At 41.0% G+C, this 23,565-nt stretch overlaps 1 protein-coding gene and 1 long non-coding RNA gene across 3 annotated transcripts; one reads left to right on the plus strand and one right to left on the minus strand.

Annotated features, from left to right (window-relative positions):
• Positions 1–18,237: 18,237 nt before the first annotated feature.
• On the minus strand, positions 18,238–20,522 carry LOC143540771 (uncharacterized). 2 transcript variants are annotated; one of them, XM_077033743.1, is made up of 4 exons: positions 19,359–20,522; positions 19,080–19,212; positions 18,816–19,027; positions 18,238–18,687 (listed from the first exon to the last, which is right to left on the minus strand). In XM_077033743.1, the coding sequence occupies exons 1-3, from the start codon at positions 20,308–20,310 to the stop codon at positions 18,985–18,987; spliced, it is 1,128 nt and encodes a 375-aa protein (XP_076889858.1). In that variant the 5' UTR covers positions 20,311–20,522; the 3' UTR covers positions 18,238–18,687; positions 18,816–18,984. The 2 variants fall into 2 exon arrangements, with proteins under 2 accessions (XP_076889858.1, XP_076889859.1); XM_077033744.1 differs by having other exon boundaries at positions 18,238–18,696; positions 18,813–19,212; positions 19,359–20,518.
• On the plus strand, positions 19,206–19,556 carry LOC143540772 (uncharacterized). Its single transcript, XR_013136642.1, has 2 exons — positions 19,206–19,397; positions 19,515–19,556. It is a non-coding gene; the product is annotated as an uncharacterized LOC143540772 (long non-coding RNA).
• Positions 20,523–23,565: the final 3,043 nt, after the last annotated feature.

The raw sequence follows: 23,565 nt of genomic DNA on the forward strand, positions 1-23,565 counted from the left end.
TGCGCGAGCGCGCTATGTTAGAATCAGCGCGGGCATTTGTTATGTTTGCCCTGCGCGAGCGCGCCATGTTAGTCAGCGCGTGCATTTGTTATGTTCGCCCTGCGCGAGCGCGCTATGTTAGAATCAGCGCGGGCATTTGTTATGTTTGCCCTGCGCGAGCGCGCCATGTTAGTCAGCGCGTGCATTTGTTATGTGCAACCTGCGCAAGCGCACCATGTTAAGAACCAGCGTGAGCATATGTTATATGCGCCATGCGCGAATGTTTTGGCTTTATGTTTTCATGTAACTTAACGTTATGTTGTCTATGGGTTGACCATCCCGCATGATGCTAAGGCGGGTGCATCCTAAATCGTTTATGCGCGTGCGGAAGGGAACTAACCTCCCCGCATGGCGGGAACATTGAGAGCTAGTTTGTCTGAAGCTCCAAGATGGAATTGACTTCAACATGACTGATCACTATGTTGAAATACCAAGACCACCTGGAGAATCTACAAATGAAACTCAATATCCCTAACTGCGAGAAGGTTACGCACCTACCCGCAGCAAAGAAATGTCCTTCACGCAGAAAGCTATGCGCACAAAGTGATGCGCACAGAACACTTAGTCTATTCTCCAGACATAAGGAGATTACTCCCGCCCAAAAAGGGAAACAGTAGCGTGTTTCAGAGATTTTCCACTTTTTACTGTACACTGACAAAAGTACCTGAAAAAGCACACTGTAACATGAAAAGTCAACTGTCAGCCACCCTATTCTCACCAACCCCAGACCTGCATGTCCTGTCCAAATCAAATCAAGATCTTTTAACCACTCCTCCACTTTTAAATAAACAATAAACAATAATAATTTCCATACTTTATCATCATTACACCTAGATATGAAAAGATTACAATCCCCTAAAGCAAGGGATTGTGTTCCCTTGAGTTTGCCTATAAATATGTAACCTAAATTATCACTCAAAACACACTTCAAAGAACTGCAAACTTGCACTAATCATCTCCCAAAGCATCCGTTATTTTCGATTCCGTTCCAGTTACTAGACCTTCGATTCCGAGGCCAACACCAAGAAAACCCGAATCTCGATTAATCCCTTAACAAGAACCACAGGTGAGTCTCACAGCCCCTATTCTCGCTGTTTTCACTGTTTTTAAACTGTTTTCGGGGCGAGGGACACGTACTTAAAACTATGTTTCATGTGATACTCTTACAAGCAATACAAGCAATTATGTGTTTAAATAATGTTTCATTATGGTGTATTTACGAGCAATGCAAACGGTATCTATGGTTTTCGATGTATGTGCGCCAGAATTCGAGTAAGTGATCACTTTACCATTGGAACTCTAAGGGTAGGGACTGCTGGTTTGATCCACCCACTCGTAGGGGTCGCACCTCTTTGCATGGACGAGTGCCTAGTATGGTCATGGGGCAGTACTATGGGTTTGAGCCCGCTCGTAGGGGTCGCGCCTCTTTGCATGGACGAGCGCCTTGTTTTCCGGCACAACGTCCGCGCGTAACCCGCGGGACGGAATTATTGATTAGCTCGTAGTGGCAGCGCCACTTTGCATGGACGAGCACATTTTCCTGAAACGTTCGCGCGTAACCCGCGGGACGGTATTACTTATTTTAGCTCGTAGTGGCAGCGCCACTTTGCATAGACGAGCACAGTTCCCAGAAATGTTCGCGCGTAACCCGCGGAACGATTTTATCAGAATATGTTGATAGGACTATGTTTTACCAAGCATGTGTTTTAATGATGCTATCAGAATTATGTTTCAGAATGATTTGTATCAAGATTATGATGCAAACACGATTTATCAAGTTACTAAAACTTGTGAACTCACTCAGTTTATACTTGTTGGTGCATTTTGTGACCGTCGCTATGCAATTCTGACCAGCGGAACGCCACAGGCGAAGTTAGCACAACTTCGCCTTAGGCGAAGTTAGAACAACTTCGCCAACGGCGAAGTTGTAACAACTTCTGCCTTAGGCGAAGTTATCACAACTTCGCCAACGGCGAAGTTAGCACAACTTCGCCTACTGAAGCCCAGGCCCGTGAATGTTTGTCTATATATAGTTGTGTCTTGTTTAGTTTTAGAAAACTAGAAATCAGTGTGTGTTTGAGCAGCTTGTTTATTGAGAGAGAGTAAGAGACTAGAGTCGTGTGAGACGACCCGAGGTAGAGCTCACCTCGGGTCAGTCGTGTTTTTCTGTTTTTGTTACGGTATGTAACGTGATTATTTTATATATGAATCTGCAGATTTGTTTATCCCGTTCTAGTATTTGTTTGTGTATTTGATCGTGTACGTGTTTGTGTTATTCGTCTGTACACCATAAACGAGTCTAGGAGGATTCCGCACTCCTAGACCTCGTGCGGATCTCGTATCGATCGCCGACGCCCCGGGGGGACTAACAAGTGGTATCAGAGCCTTAGGCTCTTACGCTATGGTTCGAGATCTGCGTTTTGGTGTTTTTGGCACGTTTCTGTGCGTTTCTGGCCGAACAGTTCTTCAGGCGAAGTTATTGTTCATCAGGCGAAGTTGCCGTCACTGTTCGTAGGGTTTCAGCGAAGATATAAGGAGAAGCGAAGTTATGAACAGGCGAAGTTGACTTTAGGCGAAGTTGACTTCTCGGCGAAGTTATAGCCAGGCGAAGTTATGGCCAGGCGATGTTAACTTTAGGCGAAGTTAACGAGAAAAAAAAAAAAAAAAAAAAAAAAAAAAGAGTATTTTGGAGTTTTCGTCTGTATGGCCAGGTGTACACGATTATTGTGAGACCGAAGATGTTGTTCCATCAACGAGTGATCTTGTTATCTTTTGGTCTTACGTGTGAACAAATACGTGTCAACTCTGATTTGGAGTTGAGGTTGTGAATGGGATATTGTTTGAAACTGGATAGTGACACATATTCGGGTGTTTGTGGGAAAGGAAATTGTTGTTGTTCGTGGTGACCAACCGAAGAAAGTCAAATTGAACTGAAGGTTTTTCGTCATTACTGGATTGCGGTCAGAGCATATTTTTTATGTTATTTTCAAGGCGTTCGAGAATTGGATCCTGAAACGTGATGCTTATTTATTAGAGTGAAGATTCTGGAACAAGTTGGATTTAACCGGGAATTAAAGTGTTTATGTTCCTGATCGTTATCCCTGGTGATTGAAGATGCTTCAGATTTTTTAATGGTCGTGTGTTAGATTCTGTCAGGGTGGTTTTGTGATGAAATTGATCACTTGATGTTGAGTAGTTGAAGATTAAACCTTATCGTATGCCGACGAGTTGGTGAAGTTGTGGAGGAAGCCCAACTTCACGTGTTGGTGAAGTCAGATGGACTCACGTGATTGGTTGAGATGATCTATTGGCACGAGGATGCATGCATTTCAAAGACCTCAATCATTATAGTCGGAGAAGCTTACACTGAAGGGGAGATCTGATATGGAAGACGCTGGGTGATTGGTAGATTTGTGAAGCTACAGGACAGTTTCAGACACGGCTGGTTGTCTGCAAACAGAAGATCATCAGTTAAGAGGGAGTCTGTTGGTGCATGTTTTGTAACAGATGATCTTTCGTGTTTTATGAATTGAGAGCAACGGTCAAAGGGGAGACTGTTGGTGCATTTTGTGACCGTCGCTATGCAATTCTGACCAGCGGAACGCCACAGGCGAAGTTAGCACAACTTCGCCTTAGGCGAAGTTAGAACAACTTCGCCAACGGCGAAGTTGTAACAACTTCGCCAACGGCGAAGTTGTAACAACTTCTGCCTTAGGCGAAGTTATCACAACTTCGCCAACGGCGAAGTTAGCACAACTTCGCCTACTGAAGCCCAGGCCCGTGAATGTTTGTCTATATATAGTTGTGTCTTGTTTAGTTTTAGAAAACTAGAAATCAGTGTGTGTTTGAGCAGCTTGTTTATTGAGAGAGAGTAAGAGACTAGAGTCGTGTGAGACGACCCGAGGTAGAGCTCACCTCGGGTCAGTCGTGTTTTTCTGTTTTTGTTACGGTATGTAACGTGATTATTTTATATATGAATCTGCAGATTTGTTTATCCCGTTCTAGTATTTGTTTGTGTATTTGATCGTGTACGTGTTTGTGTTATTCGTCTGTACACCATAAACGAGTCTAGGAGGATTCCGCACTCCTAGACCTCGTGCGGATCTCGTATCGATCGCCGACGCCCCGGGGGGACTAACAATACTGATTCAAATGTTTTTACGTGTCTTTCAGGAGATAACTAGGTAGCGCATGGAGTCACACTTAGAGCACCTCACGCTGAACATCTAAAACTAGCTTTTTGGAAGATTTTAGTTCTATCCCTTCGATGCGCGTGGTTGTTCCCGCCGCGCAAGGGGATATGGCGTGGAAATCTTCAACAGTTTTTATACTTGGATGTTTTTATGTAATTTTTAATCAATGTAATGTATTTGTATTAAACTTTTCATGCGAAATGAAAATCTTTGAATGGTTGCAATGGCCCGTGCTTAATTATCAATCCCCACTCGTGCGCGCCCGGCTGTTTCCGCCGCTCAGGGCCGGGTGTGACAGATTGGTATCAGAGCACTGGTTATAGCGAACTAGGAAAAGAAGTTTTAACCTAGACTATAACCGTTGGGGAATCGCATGAAATATTTTTCAAAGAAAATATTTTCAAAAGAAACTATACACACACTTAGGAACACGGGTCACAGTGTCTAGTAAAATAATGATAACATTATGTGCTCAGAGTACATGCGCTAAGTCTGATATATTTTCACTTTTAAAGCGAGAATGCCTCCAACTAAAGCCAAAGGAATTACCATGACACCCGAGGAACTCGCGGGAATAATCGCGCAAGCAATCGCAACACATGAGGCCAGCAAGGCCGAATCAAGTCAGGGTCGTCAGAATGAGACCCCAGAACCCGAATCAGGAGCCTTGGACAAAGGATGCTCCTATAAGACATTCATGGCCTGTAAGCCTTGGCCATTCAAGGGAACCGAAGGGGCCATTGGGCTCTACAACTGGATTGACAAGATGGAGACAGTTCTCTCCATTAGCGGATGTAGTGAGAACCAGAAGGTCCTTTACGCGACCTGCATGTTCCAAGAGGCAGCTTCGTCTTGGTGGAAGCTTCAAACGAAAACATTGGGGCGAGAAGTTGCTCTCCACAAGACCTGGGAGGAACTGAGGGAGATGATGATGAGAAAGTTCTGCTCTCGCGCAGAAATCCAGAGTCTACAACAGGAATTCTGGAACCACATCATGGTAGGAACGGATATCGACGCCTACAACAACCGGTTCAACGAACTTTGCCAGTTGGTGCCAGACATGGCAAACACGGAGGAAAAGAAGATCGAGAGGTATATTTTTGGGTTACCTCCTGTTGTTAGGGTTCCGCTCAACACCGCAGCGCCTCCAACCTTTGATGAGGCGGTAGCGCGGGCCATCACCCTTACAAGGGATACGGTCCGTGCGGGTATGTTGACTCCGCGCGGAATCGAGCAGCGAACCTCTGATCCCAAGAGGAAATGGAACTCTCACCACCGAGGGTCCGACTCCAAGCAGCCACCGTTCAAGAAGCAGGAAAGCGCAAGGGTTTACGCGATTCAGGCCGCGGAGCCACCACGAAAAGGATACAGCGGGCCTCGCCCATGGTGCAGCAAATGCAAGTATCACCACGAGGGTGAATGCACAAGAATCGAATGTGCCAAATGTGGCAGACCAGGGCACAAGACGATGAATTGCCGTGTCAGAGAAGCTGGAGCAAGCGACAACTGCTACGCATGCGGGAAGCCAGGGCATTTTAGTCGGGATTGCCCGCAAAAGGGGAACCAAGCTCGCGGGAGAGCTTTTGTGATCGGCGCAGGCGAAGCTAAAGAAGAGCCGAATGTGGTAACCGGTACGTTTTTGCTTAACGGACATTTTGCATCTGTCTTATTTGATACTGGCGCTGACCTAAGTTTTATATCCGCTGAGTTTAAAGACTCCCTAGGCCTAGCAACCAGTAGGCTAGACACGCCTTATACTATAGAACTAGCCAATGGTAGGCAGTTATGCGCGAACGAAAGAACTGAACAATGTGTTATAGTCATGGGAGGTCACGGGTTCAATATTAACTTGTTGCCAATAGACTTGGGAAGTTTTGACATTGTGGTAGGTATGGATTGGTTAGTCGAGAACCGCGCGGAAGTTATTTGCCATGAGAAGCGGGTTCGGATCCCACTGTTGAACGGAGAAACCTTGGTAATTCAAGGGGAAAGAAGGGGAGTTGCGACGAAACTGATTTCGTGCCTAAAGGCGCGAAAGTGCCTAAGGAAAGGGTGCTACGCCTTCCTGGCGCATGTCGTAGAGAAGAAAGGAGATGAGCGAAGAATTGAAGACTTACCAGTAGTGCGCGAATTTCCAGAAGTTTTTCCTGAAGATTTGCCCGGATTACCGCCGCCGCGACAAGTCGAGTTTCGTATTGATTTAGTCCCAGGAGCTGCGCCAGTAGCTCGAGCGCCTTATCGATTAGCTCCATCTGAGATGCAAGAGCTATCCAATCAGTTACAGGAACTATTGGATAAGGGTTTCATACGCCCAAGCTTTTCACCTTGGGGAGCTCCAGTACTGTTTGTTAAGAAGAAGGATGGTTCGTTCAGAATGTGTATTGACTACAGGGAGCTGAACAAGCTGACAGTCAAGAATCGGTACCCCTTACCGAGGATTGACGACTTATTTGACCAGTTGCAGGGATCCAGTTATTATTCGAAGATAGATCTACGGTCAGGATACCACCAACTTAGGGTCCATGAGGAAGATGTGCCGAAAACAGCCTTCCGAACTAGATACGGCCATTATGAGTTCTTAGTGATGCCTTTCGGGCTAACTAATGCGCCGGCTGTGTTCATGGATCTGATGAACCGCGTGTGCAAACCATACTTGGACAAGTTTGTGATTGTGTTTATAGATGATATTCTGATTTACTCACGGACCAAGGCCGAGCATGAGCAACACCTGAGATTGATTTTGGAATTGTTGAGGAAAGAAAAGTTGTATGCGAAGTTTTCCAAGTGCGAGTTTTGGCTTAGAGAAGTTCACTTTCTAGGTCACGTTGTAAACGAGAAAGGAATACACGTTGATCCTTCCAAAGTCAAGGCCATCAAAAATTGGGAAGCGCCAAAAACCCCAACTGAGGTGAGGCAATTCCTAGGACTAGCTGGCTACTATCGACGCTTCATTGAGAACTTCTCCAAAATAGCTCTACCTCTGACCGCGCTAACTCAGAAAGACAAGAAGTTTGTTTGGGGCGAAAATCAGGAAACAGCATTTCAAATGTTGAAACAGAAGTTATGTAGTGCGCCAATTTTGTCTTTGCCCGAGGGGATGGATGACATTGTTGTTTACTGCGACGCTTCACATCAGGGACTTGGATGTGTCCTTATGCAGCGAAACAAAGTCATAGCGTATGCCTCACGCCAACTCAAGACCAATGAGAAGAACTACACAACGCATGATTTAGAACTTGGAGCGGTTGTCTTCGCGCTAAAGATTTGGCGCCATTACCTCTATGGTACAAAGTGTATAATCTTTACGGATCACAAGAGCCTTCAACATATATTTGATCAAAAGGATTTAAACATGAGGCAACGAAGATGGGTGGAGTTGTTGAATGATTATGATTGTGAAATTAAGTACCACCCTGGAAAGGCGAATGTGGTAGCAGACGCGCTAAGTAGGAAGGAGCGAATAAAAACGCTACGAGTCAAGGCTCTAAGGTTGACCATTCACGCAGATCTCTCTACCCTCATCCGAGACGCTCAGCAAGAAGCCTTGAAACCAGAGTTTGTTAAAAACGAATGCCTTGGGGGTATGGTTAAGAGTTTGGAACTTAAAGAGAACGGCAATCTATATTTCGCTAACCGCATATGGGTCCCTCTCAAGGGAGGATTGCGCGAGCAAGTATTAAACGAAGCTCACAAGACGCGGTATTCCGTACATCCTGGCGCAGACAAGATGTACCAAGATGTTAAAACGCTGTATTGGTGGCCCAATCTTAAAGGCGCCATCGCGACGTATGTCAGTAAGTGCCTGACGTGTTCGAAGGTAAAGGCTGAATACCAGAAACCATCAGGGTTGCTTCAGCAGCCAGAAATTCCCATGTGGAAGTGGGAACAAATCTCTATGGACTTCATCACCAAACTGCCAAGGACACCTGGGGGTTATGACACAATATGGGTTATTGTGGATCGGCTAACTAAGTCAGCGCACTTCCTGCCGATCAAGGAAACCGATAAGATGGAAAAGTTAGCACGACTGTATATTCGAGAAGTAGTTTCAAACATGGAGTCCCAGTGTCCATCATTTCTGATAGAGATAGTCGGTTCACATCAAGGCTTTGGAGATCGTTACAAGGGGCTTTAGGTACTCGTCTTGACATGAGTACGGCATATCATCCTCAAACGGATGGGCAAAGCGAGCGAACAATCCAGACATTGGAAGATATGCTACGCGCGTGCGCAATCGATTTCGAAGGTAGCTGGGATACTCATCTCCCATTGGTTGAATTTTCTTACAACAACAGCTATCACACAAGCATTAGGGCTGCGCCGTTCGAAGCTTTGTATGGGCGTAAGTGTAGATCCCCACTGTGCTGGGCTGAAGTAGGTGACAAGCAAATGACTGGTCCAGAATTGATCCAAGAAACAACAGACAAGATTTTTCAGATAAGGGATCGCCTTAAGACAGCGCGCGACAGACAGAAGAGCTACGCAGATGTGCGAAGGAAACCATTGGAATTTCAAGTAGGGGATAAAGTACTTTTGAAAGTCTCTCCATGGAAAGGAGTCCCCCGTTTCGGCAAGCGAGGAAAGTTGAATCCGCGCTTCATTGGACCATTTGAGATCCTGGAAAGGATCGGTCCGGTTGCTTATAAACTCCGTCTACCCGCCGAACTCAGTGGAGTTCATGATACGTTTCATGTGTCCAACCTCAAAAAGTGCTTATCTGACGAAACGTTGATTTTGCCGTTGGAAGAGATTCACATCGACAAACAGCTGCACTTCGTAGAAGAACCTATAGCAGTAACCGATTGGAAAGAACAAAAGTTACGCAGGGGCAAAATCAAGTTAGTAAAGGTTCAATGGAATTCGAGGCGTGGGCCTGAATTCACTTGGGAAAGAGAAGACCAAATACGCAAGAATTACCCACACCTCTTTCAGAGCATGGCTTCTGCCAGCAACGTCTCCTAAATTTCGGGACGAAATTCGTTTAACGAGGGGAGAATGTGACACCCGGTAAATTCCCAATCCCTTAAACTAAGTAATCACCTAATAATTAGGTGATTGTAAATATTATGCGCGCCATATAGCGCGGGCATTTGTTATGTTCGCCCTGCGCGAGCGCGCTATGTTAGAATCAGCGCGGGCATTTGTTATGTTTGCCCTGCGCGAGCGCGCCATGTTAGTCAGCGCGTGCATTTGTTATGTTCGCCCTGCGCGAGCGCGCTATGTTAGAATCAGCGCGGGCATTTGTTATGTTTGCCCTGCGCGAGCGCGCCATGTTAGTCAGCGCGTGCATTTGTTATGTGCAACCTGCGCAAGCGCACCATGTTAAGAACCAGCGTGAGCATATGTTATATGCGCCATGCGCGAATGTTTTGGCTTTATGTTTTCATGTAACTTAACGTTATGTTGTCTATGGGTTGACCATCCCGCATGATGCTAAGGCGGGTGCATCCTAAATCGTTTATGCGCGTGCGGAAGGGAACTAACCTCCCCGCATGGCGGGAACATTGAGAGCTAGTTTGTCTGAAGCTCCAAGATGGAATTGACTTCAACATGACTGATCACTATGTTGAAATACCAAGACCACCTGGAGAATCTACAAATGAAACTCAATATCCCTAACTGCGAGAAGGTTACGCACCTACCCGCAGCAAAGAAATGTCCTTCACGCAGAAAGCTATGCGCACAAAGTGATGCGCACAGAACACTTAGTCTATTCTCCAGACATAAGGAGATTACTCCCGCCCAAAAAGGGAAACAGTAGCGTGTTTCAGAGATTTTCCACTTTTTACTGTACACTGACAAAAGTACCTGAAAAAGCACACTGTAACATGAAAAGTCAACTGTCAGCCACCCTATTCTCACCAACCCCAGACCTGCATGTCCTGTCCAAATCAAATCAAGATCTTTTAACCACTCCTCCACTTTTAAATAAACAATAAACAATAATAATTTCCATACTTTATCATCATTACACCTAGATATGAAAAGATTACAATCCCCTAAAGCAAGGGATTGTGTTCCCTTGAGTTTGCCTATAAATATGTAACCTAAATTATCACTCAAAACACACTTCAAAGAACTGCAAACTTGCACTAATCATCTCCCAAAGCATCCGTTATTTTCGATTCCGTTCCAGTTACTAGACCTTCGATTCCGAGGCCAACACCAAGAAAACCCGAATCTCGATTAATCCCTTAACAAGAACCACAGGTGAGTCTCACAGCCCCTATTCTCGCTGTTTTCACTGTTTTTAAACTGTTTTCGGGGCGAGGGACACGTACTTAAAACTATGTTTCATGTGATACTCTTACAAGCAATACAAGCAATTATGTGTTTAAATAATGTTTCATTATGGTGTATTTACGAGCAATGCAAACGGTATCTATGGTTTTCGATGTATGTGCGCCAGAATTCGAGTAAGTGATCACTTTACCATTGGAACTCTAAGGGTAGGGACTGCTGGTTTGATCCACCCACTCGTAGGGGTCGCACCTCTTTGCATGGACGAGTGCCTAGTATGGTCATGGGGCAGTACTATGGGTTTGAGCCCGCTCGTAGGGGTCGCGCCTCTTTGCATGGACGAGCGCCTTGTTTTCCGGCACAACGTCCGCGCGTAACCCGCGGGACGGAATTATTGATTAGCTCGTAGTGGCAGCGCCACTTTGCATGGACGAGCACATTTTCCTGAAACGTTCGCGCGTAACCCGCGGGACGGTATTACTTATTTTAGCTCGTAGTGGCAGCGCCACTTTGCATAGACGAGCACAGTTCCCAGAAATGTTCGCAGCGTAACCCGCGGAACGATTTTATCAGAATATGTTGATAGGACTATGTTTTACCAAGCATGTGTTTTAATGATGCTATCAGAATTATGTTTCAGAATGATTTGTATCAAGATTATGATGCAAACACGATTTATCAAGTTACTAAAACTTGTGAACTCACTCAGTTTATACTGATTCAAATGTTTTTACGTGTCTTTCAGGAGATAACTAGGTAGCGCATGGAGTCACACTTAGAGCACCTCACGCTGAACATCTAAAACTAGCTTTTTGGAAGATTTTAGTTCTATCCCTTCGATGCGCGTGGTTGTTCCCGCCGCGCAAGGGGATATGGCGTGGAAATCTTCAACAGTTTTTATACTTGGATGTTTTTATGTAATTTTTAATCAATGTAATGTATTTGTATTAAACTTTTCATGCGAAATGAAAATCTTTGAATGGTTGCAATGGCCCGTGCTTAATTATCAATCCCCACTCGTGCGCGCCCGGCTGTTTCCGCCGCTCAGGGCCGGGTGTGACATAAAAATTATAGAAGACTTAATAAATTGATCTACCTTGTCGTGTAACCAGTCACCAAACTTTAAAGTATGCTCCTTCTCCAGCAATGCTTGTCGTTTACCAGGCATTTGGTTTTTCAAAGAGGTCTTGTGTTGTCTGCAAGTAAGAGTATAATATATTGTGAATCAATATATATATATATATATATATATATATATATAATTTTGGGTGCGTTTGTGTAGCGTTTTAGTTTTTTAGCTTTGTTTTTTGCCTTTGAACGTCTCGCGTAACTACCGTACGTTAAGGCATTAGCGTACAGTAACTGCACCCTATATATGTTTATATATATATAATTTAGAGTATATATGTTAGTAATACTTACTCGATATACAACGCTATTTTAGGCGTATTCTGCAGCACATTGAAATGTGCTCTCTTGAAAAGATCAGAAGAAACTTCAACTGACTTAACGCCTGTCACAGGAATTGTCTCCCAATTATCATCATGCTTATCATGTGGAATACGAACAGTACTCTTGATGTTTTTTTGGTATTCGCTCAGAAACTCGATTGTTTCTTCCGCAATGTTCTCCTCAGCAATGCACCCTTCTGGATAAGTTTTGTTTCGCACATGCCCTTTGATAACCTTCATACACCTTTCAAAGGGATACATCCAACGAAAGCATGGTTGCCCACATAATTTTATCTCTCTAACAAGGTGTACGGTTAAGTGAACCATGACATCAAAAATGATGGCGGAAAGTACTTCTCCAGCAGGCACAGTGTAACTATTTGCTCTTCCTGCATCTTATCAAGCTCTTCTACAATGATTTATTTGCTACAAATTGACTTGAAAAAAAAAACAAAGCCTGATTATAGCATTTCTCATTGGTTCTGGCATGATGACCGTATTGCAAGGGGCAGAACCTGTTGCATAAGCATGTGATAATCATGTGATTTAAGGCCTTGTAGCTTCCTTTCTTTAAGATTCACCAAACTAGAGAAGTTAGAACAATACCCTAGTGGAGCCTTCAGTTTATACAGTGTTTCAAGAAACATGTCTTTTTCTTGCGCTGATAATGTGAAGCATGCTGCAGACAGTTATGTATTGTTGCCTTTTGCTTTCGGTTGCAATTCCTTTTTAATCCCTAAAAACTCCAAATCCTTTCTAGCTGCCAATCCGTCTTTTGTCCTACCGGGAATGTTCAGCAACGTCCCGACAATACTTTCTGCCACATTCTTTTCAACATACATCAAATCAATACAATGTTAGACAGGTAAATACTTCTAATAGCTGAGCCGTTGGTACCATATATTGAACTTCTTCCAATATTGGTGCGGCGTTGTGTTATCCCTTTTCCTCTTACTCCCACTTAGGGATTCAGATCCCTTTCCCCATTCATTGTTAATGTTTTTGACCTCGTCGTATATCTCTTCCCCTGTCATAGGCTCTTTAGCGGTTCTCATCTCCTCTTTTCCGTTGAACGTCTTTGTTTGTTTCCTGAAAGGGTGGTCATGTGATAAATACCTTCTGTGGGCAGTATAACTCTGCTTCTTTGTGTGATAAAGTCGAACACACTGAGTGTCGCCCCGACACACCACACAACCTTTGAATCCACTGTAAGGGCAACCACATAGTGTACCAAGAGCAGGGTAATCATTAATCGTCCATAACACAACTGCACGTAGTGTAAACATTTCTTGTTTATATGCATCATATGTTGGCTCCCCGACCTCAAATAAATATGCTAGATCGTCAATTAAAGGCTGTAAAAACACATCAATATTGTTTCCCTGGCACTCCGGATATTAATAAGGAAAGCATGATGAATTTTCTTTTCATACAAATCCAAGGTGGAAGGTTGTAAATGACTGCTAAAACAGGCCGGTTTCTGTTGCCTCTATGTACGTCGACCCCGTCAGTGAAATTCCTAGACGAAGATTTCTTGGATCGCTTCCGATGGTATCGGAGTACCTGTCATCTATGGCTTTCCATGCTGGTGAATCTGATGGGTGGCGTAAAACACCGGGTTTATTGGTACTCGTGGCGTGCCATGTTAAATTCTCTGTTGTGGTCTTTGATTGAAAGAGGCGCTTGAATCGTGGAATAATGGGAAAGTACCACGGTACCTTAGCGGGCGTGTTTATGTAAGTTTTGTTAGTCTTCTAATCCACCTTCCACCTTGACTTGTTACAAACTGGACATGCTTCCAAATCCTTGTAATCCTTATAGTAAATAATGCAGTCATTGATACACACATGTATCTTTTCGTATCCTGAGCCCATTGCCTTCATCATCCTTTTGCCCTCATACATATTATTTATAATTTCGTTATCTGCAGGTAGCATCTTTTTCAACAATTTCAGAAGTTCATCAACGAACTTATGAGATACCCTGTGCTTGCTCTTCAAGTTGAGTAGTTGTACTAATGCAGACAACTTGGTGAAGTCAAGACATACTTTATATAGGGGTTTCTCAGCGTTAACAAGTAGTTGTAGAAACTGTTGATACTTCTTGTCGCCTTTGAAGTTGTCTTTTGTAGCATTTACTATTTCTACAGTTTCACGGGCATCTGTTGGAATGTTGGTGTCAACAAACCCAGTATTATTATCATAATTAGTTGGAATGCTGGTGCAGGCAATCCCAGTATTATTAACATAATTAGTTGGAATTTTGGTGTCGGTTTATCCATGTTTTATCCAAGTAGTATAATTCTTATCAATTCCAAACCTGTACAAGTGATGTTCTACCTCGTATAAACTAAGAGATACGTGGTTCAAACACTTAACACATGGACATGAAACAGAAATTGGTGGTGATGTCTCCTTGCAATTACGAACTGCAAAATGTAGAAATGCCTTAACACCATCTCTATATGATTTACTGTACCTGTCGCCTACTGACACCAAAACTTATCCATCTTCCAAGAATTTTTTTATTAACTGTGTCATCAACGATATATATATATACTAATTAACGCCAATAAATGTAACTGACTAAAAGCAAAAATATTTGGTACTCACCTGAGATTAGTGAAGCTGTTTGGTAGGATTGAGATTGATGAGAGTTCAATAAATACACTAGCAGATTATTTATTAGATTTTGGTGAGATTGTGAGAATTTATTTGGTCAATACTAATTGATTTGTGAGTCTTCCAGAAGATAACTCAATTAATTGGCGGGTAAAAATGAAAATTTTAAACTTCTAAATTTCGTTATATAAATATTACAAGAGGTTCTATTACGTTCTCAGGGTGTAGCTCAAACGGTTGAGGCGCTTGTGATTAAACATAGATTGCACATGGGGTTCGAAACTCAGGAGGGACATATTTTTATTGATTTTTGATAATAACCTCTTTTTAATGAAATATTATTATAACCTCTTTTTAATGAAGTAAACTACGGAAACACTCAAACTAAACTACTCATTAAGCCTTTAATTGCGTTGAGAAATATAAAAATACATCATAATAGCTGGTCTAAAATCATAACAAAGTTTCTTAGCATTTAATTACAAAACTAATTAAAAGCCCTAAAAACAATAAGAAGCAAATAAAATACAATAACTTCCCTTTTTTTTCTGATTCAATCCTTGAAACTACACTCCTTTCAAGTTGATCCTCTAATGACTTATTTGCCCTTATCAAGATAGGAATTATGTCTGTACATCTTGTGCACACATCAGATCTTGTGGACGAAGCACAATCAGACCATATAAAGAAATCACATTTTTTGCCCTAAAAGTTGAAAAAAATATAGGTTTTATGGTCAACAATTGTAACCTGAGATGAATTCCAACTTTATTTGCAATTTCACTAACCTGAGATGCACAATTGTAGAACCTCCGACCTGAATTTTTAGTGATGCTTGATGTTCTTTGAATGGCTTCAACTCCACAAAAACAATAAACCTGAGATCGATTGCTTCTGTTACTGGATGTGGTGGTCCTCGATGAGTTTTCTTCCATGGTGAAAAAGGAGTTTTTATTGAAAACAAAACTAGATATATAAGTATATATATATATAGGAGGGTTTAGAAAGGAGTTGTTGTACTTGTACACATGCTTTTTATTACCGTTTAAGGATATATTTATATGTCTTTTGTACAGTAGCGGGTTGCAAGCGTAACAGACTCTTTTGAACAATTATATTACATATGTTAACCTAATTGATTACACGGATTTTTAACAAAGAAAGATGAGAACCATTAATCCATATTTACCATTCATCAAAAGACGTATCACAAAAAGTACCCTTAATTACAATACATAAAACATGTTAAGAAAGCATTTTAAGATAATATATATTTACCATTCATCAAAATATGCCATACAAAAAGTACCATTAATTACAATACATCACAAAAATACCAAGACCAGCAAAGGTAACATCACCATCACTCCGCCTTGTCCACAGACTCCGCCCCCATCTCCTTAAAACTCATGTTGGTTGACATCGTAGTTATGGTGTCAACCAGGGTCTCACACATTTGAGCCGTAGAACTCAGACTGTTGTTGCTGATAATCAGCAACCATGGATCGAAACTCAATGTCTTCTTCCCACAACATGAGTTGACAGGAGTGGAAGGTGGTTGTTTTTTTCCCAAGCCAGTCTAGACCTGATCGCTTCGACTGTCTTCAACAGAGAGTCGTCTCTTTCTTTCTAAAATTCCATCGTTTTTTTCACGATGGCCTTCTCGGTTGTCTCAGAAGAATTCATTTTTACAGGAGTGGAAGGTGTTAGTGTGATTGAATAACAAAACTTAATGTAGTTAAGTTAGATTTATAGTAAGATATAGTAAGATCTAGTAAGATATAGCTTAACTTAAATCTAGGCTATTATTACCATAATATTTTTCGCGGCATTTTTGACAAGGGACGTATAATTGTGATCAATTACTTCTGACAGGTGATATAAATGCAAGTAATCTCTAGATTAAACAAAAACACATGAGACAAATTGTTGCGTTTCCCAAGCGCGGGACACCCTTTTGTTATTTTATTACAGTTATTGTTCGCCTGTGAGCATTTTGGTTATATATACCTACACCACATTTGTGAAACTCATATACCTACATAATTTTAAATTATTTTTTTAGTTAATAATGGATTGCTCTTCATCATCATCATCATCATCATCATCATCATCATCATCATCATCATCATCATCATCCAGATCCTACAAGGCTGCCCTCAGAAGGCGAATTGAGGCTCAAATCGAGGTAGATAAAGCTTGTCGGGAAACTCTTACTGAAGAATTTGTAAAGACTAGCAACAGCTTGGATGCCAGGGATCTCATTACAAAAGCTCTTACTCGGATGCCCGCTAGTTGTATCCGAGATCTTGCTGTTTTGTTTATGGTTGATGTAGGTCAGAGAGAGCTTGACGAGTTAAAACTTTTGGGCAAGGCAATTCTTGAACTGAATTGCTAAATGGAATTGAAGTTGAAGTTTCTTATGTCACTCAAAGATTAGTATGTGATGGTGTTTCATGGTGTGTTTTTATGTGTGTCACTCAGAGATTAGTAGTAATAAAATTTGTATGTTTGTGATGGTGTGTTTGTATGTGTGTTTTGGTAATAATAAAATTTGTTGGTTATGTGCTAAAACATTGATTCAACATGTAACTATTATCTTAAAGTGATAATGTACATAGCATAACATAACAAGTATCTTAAAGTACATAGCAGTCAGTTTTGAAATCATTCAAATTTGTTGTTGCCTTTTCTTAAGTTCAGCAATCAACTCTTCTCCGGTTAAACGAGTGTCGTCATTTTTATGGAATAGCAGTGCTTTCTTGATAAGAGTATTTCGGTGTTGGTTTGTATCCGAGAGGAGGATTTTGCACAAATACTTTAACCTCAACCCTTTTAGCTGTCTTTGTTGTTCAGGGCCTTCCGTTTTAGATTACACCGCCATGGTCTCTTCCCATAATATTTCTCCATGTGTCTCATAGCAAAAATACCACAATCTATTCCATTACTTTTTGTTCTCCATCTCATCTTCAATCTATTGATTGTTGCTACTTGGATTTGCTGAGCAATGGGGTGTTTGATTGTTTTAAAATACATGCAAAAGACGTTTCTCTACATAAAATTGAAAGCAATTTAAGTATTTTGACAATTTTTATAACAGGGTATTTTTTTGGGTCAAAGGTATATATGTTTACCAGTATATCAGGAGTATTTCCGTATCTTTCTTCAAATTTCTCTCTAATTGCTTTTGATTTGTCTTCTAAGCTTTTAAACTTTGCATCAGTTGGTATTTCTTGGTTTGCACTGTTGTCAAGTAAGTCTATCACTCCTGTTTGAAGATTGAAGGCAACCACAACGAAATGCTCGTGTTGTAGAATTGGCACGAGCACTATAGCAACCTCCTTGAGTGATAGAATTCCAGTCCTTGCCATTTCTCTTTCGAAGTTGTCTGTAAACAAATCCAGTCTTTCTTTGTATGTGAAACCCATTGACTCAGAATAATGGTCACTTGTCTGTATAATAATTAAAATGCAGATGATTAAAGCGTTTAGTCAGCGTTTTCTAATAGTACAAACAAAATAGATTAATTTGTACCAGCAAATTGCTTGAAGCAAAGAATCTGAACGGTGATGCTGCAGATTTTTTCTTTTCTTCATAGTTCATTAATTCACTGAATGCATCCATTGCATTGGCTCGGATATAAATGCCATGAGAGAAGCTTTCAAAGAGCACCTTGAAGTTTTCTGTGTGAGTGGTCGTGTAGACCTCCTCCCAAATGTCTCCAAGACAAAAAAATATATACTCTGAAAGTATTTCTTCATCTTCTGTGACACTAGCGGATGCGTCAACCTCTCTCAGAAGATATGGAGAGTTCAGGCTATCACTTGTTGACAATCCGGTGTCAACTGTTAAACATAAAACAACTCAAATTAAATTTGATTGAAAATAATTGTAACTATAAGTAAATACCTTATTTGCCCTTTTGGTTTTTATTTATAATTACATACCCTCTTTTGCCCACGCAACCACTGTATTAACAACTTCATCAACATCTTCGCACGAGACATTGTTTTCTTGACCTGCATCACCTGCATCATTTTTTACGACAGCCAAAGATGTAATATGTTCGACTGTGATTATAATTAAGCTGGTACATATATGATATACCTTTCTGAGCAGCCACTGGACCACCAACACCAACATCTGAATCAACTGCATCACACAAATGTAATAAGTTTAAAAGAACAACATAAGTGTTTTAAGAGAGTTTTAACTATACTAATAATTAATTAATTTAACCCAAATACCTTTTAGAGCAGCCACTGGACCACCAACACCAACACCAACATCTGAATATTGTGTTTTAGGGACCACATTAGATGTTGTGAATCTGTTTTCCCATTCACAACATCTAGCAAATATATTCTCATTCGATAGATGTCTATCCTTTCCTTTGACGGACCAACTCGTTGATCTCGGAGCAAATCTTATCAAATTTCTTCAACTTGTTACCCATTGCCTTATTCCAAGACTGTAAAAAGAGAATATAGTTTGGGTTAATTCAAAAACATTTTCAATTTATCCCAGCCAGTTGTAATAGAGTTAAATAATAGTCAACAAGCACGATAGGCATTTGCAAACTTAAAGGTGAATAATCGCTTACATAATCATCCAAATCTAGTTCAGCAGTTTGATCGGCATTTTCTGTTTCAGATGCACTTTGACCATCTGTTTTTTAATTACATATAATGTTGTATTACATAAAATGCATGTAGAGATAAGAGATATGAGAGTATTTTACAAGAAAATAACAAGTTTAATACCATGTTCTTGTTTCTCCTCAGCTGCAGTGTTTTCTTCAACTCTAGGCTTACCGGCAGCACTAACCGTCACAGCAGCAGCAGTCTCATCAAGTCTCTTCCCGGCAGCACTAACTGTCACAGCAGCAGTATCAGCAACAGCAGCATCAGCAGTCTCATCAAGTCCCTTCCCGGCAGCACTAACGGTCACAGCAGCAGGAGCAGCAACAGCCGCATCAATCCCTTTCCCGTCAACACTACACGTCACAGCAGCAACATCTTCTTCTAAGGGAACGCCATTATTCTCCAAGTATTTTTCCATCTTATTAAGAGTAGTTGTTGTTATGTAGTTGACTGCAGGCGTTGTGACGGGAGTCCCAAATGGACCATATTTTTTCTGGTATTCATGCGTGTAAAGCATCACAAGGAAGGTGATCGGACCGTTGTATTGAACGTCGATACCTCTCCATTCTTCCTTTGTCGTTTTCAAGTTTTCAATAACATAGCTGCACCAGTCCATATTTGGAATATCGGAGGTTTTATCAATTGCGGCGATGAATCGTTGATTGACTGTTGTTGATTTTGTCACAAATCCTATACTGGTGTTGACCAACACAAGGAAATTAATCTTAAACAGTTCACCAACTCCTTGATCCACGGCCAGTTTGCCTTTCACATTCTTTACACTTTTTCTTGCACCTGTCAGGAATTGAGATTTGAACAAATCTGTAGTAACATCTTCCCCCAATATTGGTCTATTCTTGCCTAAAACAGGAATCTTACCCATTGGTATCCCCAACACTTCATGTACTTTTTGTGGTGTTATCTTAATAACACCACTCCCAATGTTCAATTCATTTAAACGGTTATTATAGTTTATGAGCAACCAATATCCCAAAGTTGTTGGAGTTTGGGTTACTTGAAGTCTTAACATTGACCCGAAACCCATTTCTTCTACACAAGTTTTTTGGGCAATGGTCATTACCTTCACTACCTCAACAATATGAATAGGTGCACACCTATTCATCAACCTTTTGTCTACAAATTCAACAAAAGGTTGTCCCCTCTCGGATGGCTTCTTTTCTTTAACGGCTCTTTTTTTCGGACGCTGAAAGTCCGGGCCGGAGGTGCTGGGTTCCACCTGTTTCCGCTTTGACAACAACCTGTTGATTTTTGTGTCAAGGTCTGAATCAGAATCTGCTTCCGCAACATGTTTTGTTTTCCCCACCGGAGCAACTTTTTTAGTCTTCCTTTTATCAGTCTTGTTTTTTTCTTTAACGGCTCTCTTTTCAGACGCTGAAAGTCCGGGCCAGAGGTGCTGTGTTCCACCTGTTTCCGCTTTGACAACAACCTGTCGATTTTTGTGTCAAGGTCTGAATCAGAGTCTGCTTCCACATCATGTTTTGTTTTCCCCACCGGAGCAACTTTTTTAGTCTTCCTTTTATCAGTCTGGTTTTTTCAACAACTGAATCACATACATACAATAAAACACGGGGGTAGGGGATAACAACACGAATCACAAGGAAACAGAAAACTCTTGTCAAACATCACAATGATAAATTCTCATACCAAAGCCATAACACGCTAATCATACACTTATAACATGCTTTAATATTATACATAGATTTAAAAAAACAAGGATATGTATTACAACAACAACATGCTTATCAAACGTATTAATACATAAGAAGATTCAAACAAATGCTTACATTTTAAGATTAAGTAAACCTAAAACGCTAAAAAAATCATAAAGTAACACCTGTTCCATCTTTATTTTGAGACCTATCGTGCTTTTGCTTCATCCTTGGTTCCGTTTCTGAAATAGATGAGTTAGGGTTCTTCATTTTGGTTCTGTTCCAGAAGTAGATGAGTTAGGGTTCTGAGAAATCGTGCTTGTACTTGTGCTTGTGCTTCACCGTAGAAATCGTCGACGGTTTTCAGGAATTTTGACTTACGAGGGTAGTTATTTGACTTTTTTAAAAGAAGGCGTGTGCTTTTAAATTTTAATCGTACGGTAGTTATTTGACCCTTTTAAAAGAAGGCGCGTGCAAGGTTGTCATGATGGTGGTGGACGGTGGCGGAGGTGCGGTGGTTCGTGGTGGCGGATGTGTGGTGGTGGGTGGTGAGGTGGGCAGTGGGTGGTGGTGGCGGAGGTCGGTGGTGGTGGTGGTGGTGGTGGTGGGTGGTGGTGGTGTGGTGGGTTGTTGTACGTGGTGGGTGGTGATGGAGTGTGGTTGGTGGTTGGTGCTGGGGATCGTTGTGGCGAATGTGCCAGGTCGTGTGTAGTATGATTGCGGATATGTAATACATGAGACAATGACGGTGCTATCCCGTATGATGACCATGATGATTGGCCCAATTATGACGAGACGATGCTAATATAACTACCTGGGTTGGTGGTGGTTATCATATTGATGCTGCTAACCTATATATACGGTTTGCTTACGCCAACCCATACGATGGCAACTGTAGCTCGTACAACGAGCATGACGTCTATGATGATGATCACACAGAGGACCAATTATATGTACCTATATGACAATACGCCACACAGGCGCCCACACACACACACACACACATATGTTGATGATAATGGTGACACTAATGTTTAATGACATGTAACCCGTATGATCGACGACGACCATGATAACGTATACGATGGTCATACTGATGGTAGCATGTACGAATGATGATGTCGTTTGATAACGACGACAATTCATAAGATGGTGCCGACAGTGATCGCTAATATTGGGCGTTTTGTTTATGATAACCCATACGATGTTGACTACATCCCCTACATGGCAATCGGATGATGATGCTGATGATGATGATGATGGAGATGTGTAACGATAATGACGACACTGATAGCGAGATATATGTTTGAGCCCTTATGATCAACGCCGACTACGATAGCCTATACAATGACCATGTTGATTACCCGCACGTCTGATGATGATGCCGTTTCATGGTGATCGATGATTATGATGATGATAACCACTATAATACATGATAACGATGATAACTTTATGATGTTGATCATCATCATAACACATATGGTGATGATAATAACCTAGAAGATGATAATGATACAAAACTACATATTTGATATGATAACACTAGAATGTTATGAGCCTCTCTATTACGAAGTTGTAAATCATATCCAGAAAATCTTACTAACGGTTAAGATAATACTTCAATAATGGATAAAATTTTAAATTTATTTAAAAAATACGATTTATTAAACGAACTCCTCTTTTAACGAAATTTAATACCGGAATGTTAGTAAAAAAACTAAAAGTAAATGTTTTTATACTATTTTTAAAAAGTTATAAAACAAAAAACCAAAATATATAAATAATTAAATGTGTAGAAATAAATAAAACCAAAATTCAAAACCCTTTTAACTTTAAAACCTTAAATAGACTTCTACTTCGCTTTACTGTAATTCGTAGACATCGCTTATCGAGTTAAGAACATAAAAATGTCACGTCTCAATAATGGAGTTAAGTTCCAGGTAGATATCGACAGCGATTCCATGAGTAGGATGGTATGTTAATGTTATCGCTTAATTTTTTTTATGAAACATTCTAAGAACATTTTTCGTGTTACTTATAGCTCATTCCTAAAGCTGTTCAACCAATGTTTGCTGACATGAAATCGAATACCGGCTGTTGTTTGATTTACGATCAAAGTGGTAGAACGTTTTCTGTTGTTATAATCAAAGTACTTGCTGACTTTTATTTTAGAACCGGTTGGACTAAATTAATCAGAGAATGTTGTATAGAAGCTGGAACATATGTTGTTTTTGAGATTAAACCAAGATGTATGTTGAATATGTTTACTTTCAAAAGAAACGTAAATGATTAATCCGGTACTATGATATGTATTCTAGTCAGAAACCGACACGTCCATTACTTAATAAGTTTTAATTTATGTTTCTAATGATTGTTTACAAATTCAAATGTCCTTTAATTAACATGTTTAATAGGATTTCCCTGAGTGGTACGTGATTCAAGAATTTGGTGACAATTACATGAATTCGCTTTTCGAGCTTATTGCTCCAGATAGATATATGTTTAAAGTTTCATGTCTTAGGGATGGAATGGTTTGTAGGCTAGAGGATGTATGGAATGAGGTTTTTAAACAAACCAACTTGAAAGGTGGCTCGCTTGTTGTGTTTGAAATCATATCAGATAAGACATTTCATATTAATGTCTTTCATGAAGATGGCATAGAATTTATCCATCCTGGTCCAAATCAGTTGTTTCTCAACTATCAATCA

This window comes from Bidens hawaiensis, unplaced genomic scaffold (genome assembly GCF_021521415.1).
Source record: "Bidens hawaiensis isolate Kalapana, Puna unplaced genomic scaffold, B.hawaiensis_p1.1 tig00012328_1, whole genome shotgun sequence".
In the NCBI taxonomy this organism is placed as follows: domain Eukaryota; kingdom Viridiplantae; phylum Streptophyta; class Magnoliopsida; order Asterales; family Asteraceae; genus Bidens; species Bidens hawaiensis.

Coding starts and splice junctions, on each gene's coding strand:
- LOC143540771 (XM_077033743.1), bottom strand. CDS start 20,310: ATGAATAGGTGTGCACCTATTCATATTGTTGAGGTAGTGAAGGTAATG. Junction 19,213..19,358: donor TGTGACGGTTAGTGCTGCCG/GTAAGCCTAGAG, acceptor ATTAAAAAACAG/ATGGTCAAAGTGCATCTGAA. Junction 19,028..19,079: donor GACTATTATTTAACTCTATT/ACAACTGGCTGG, acceptor CCAAACTATATT/CTCTTTTTACAGTCTTGGAA.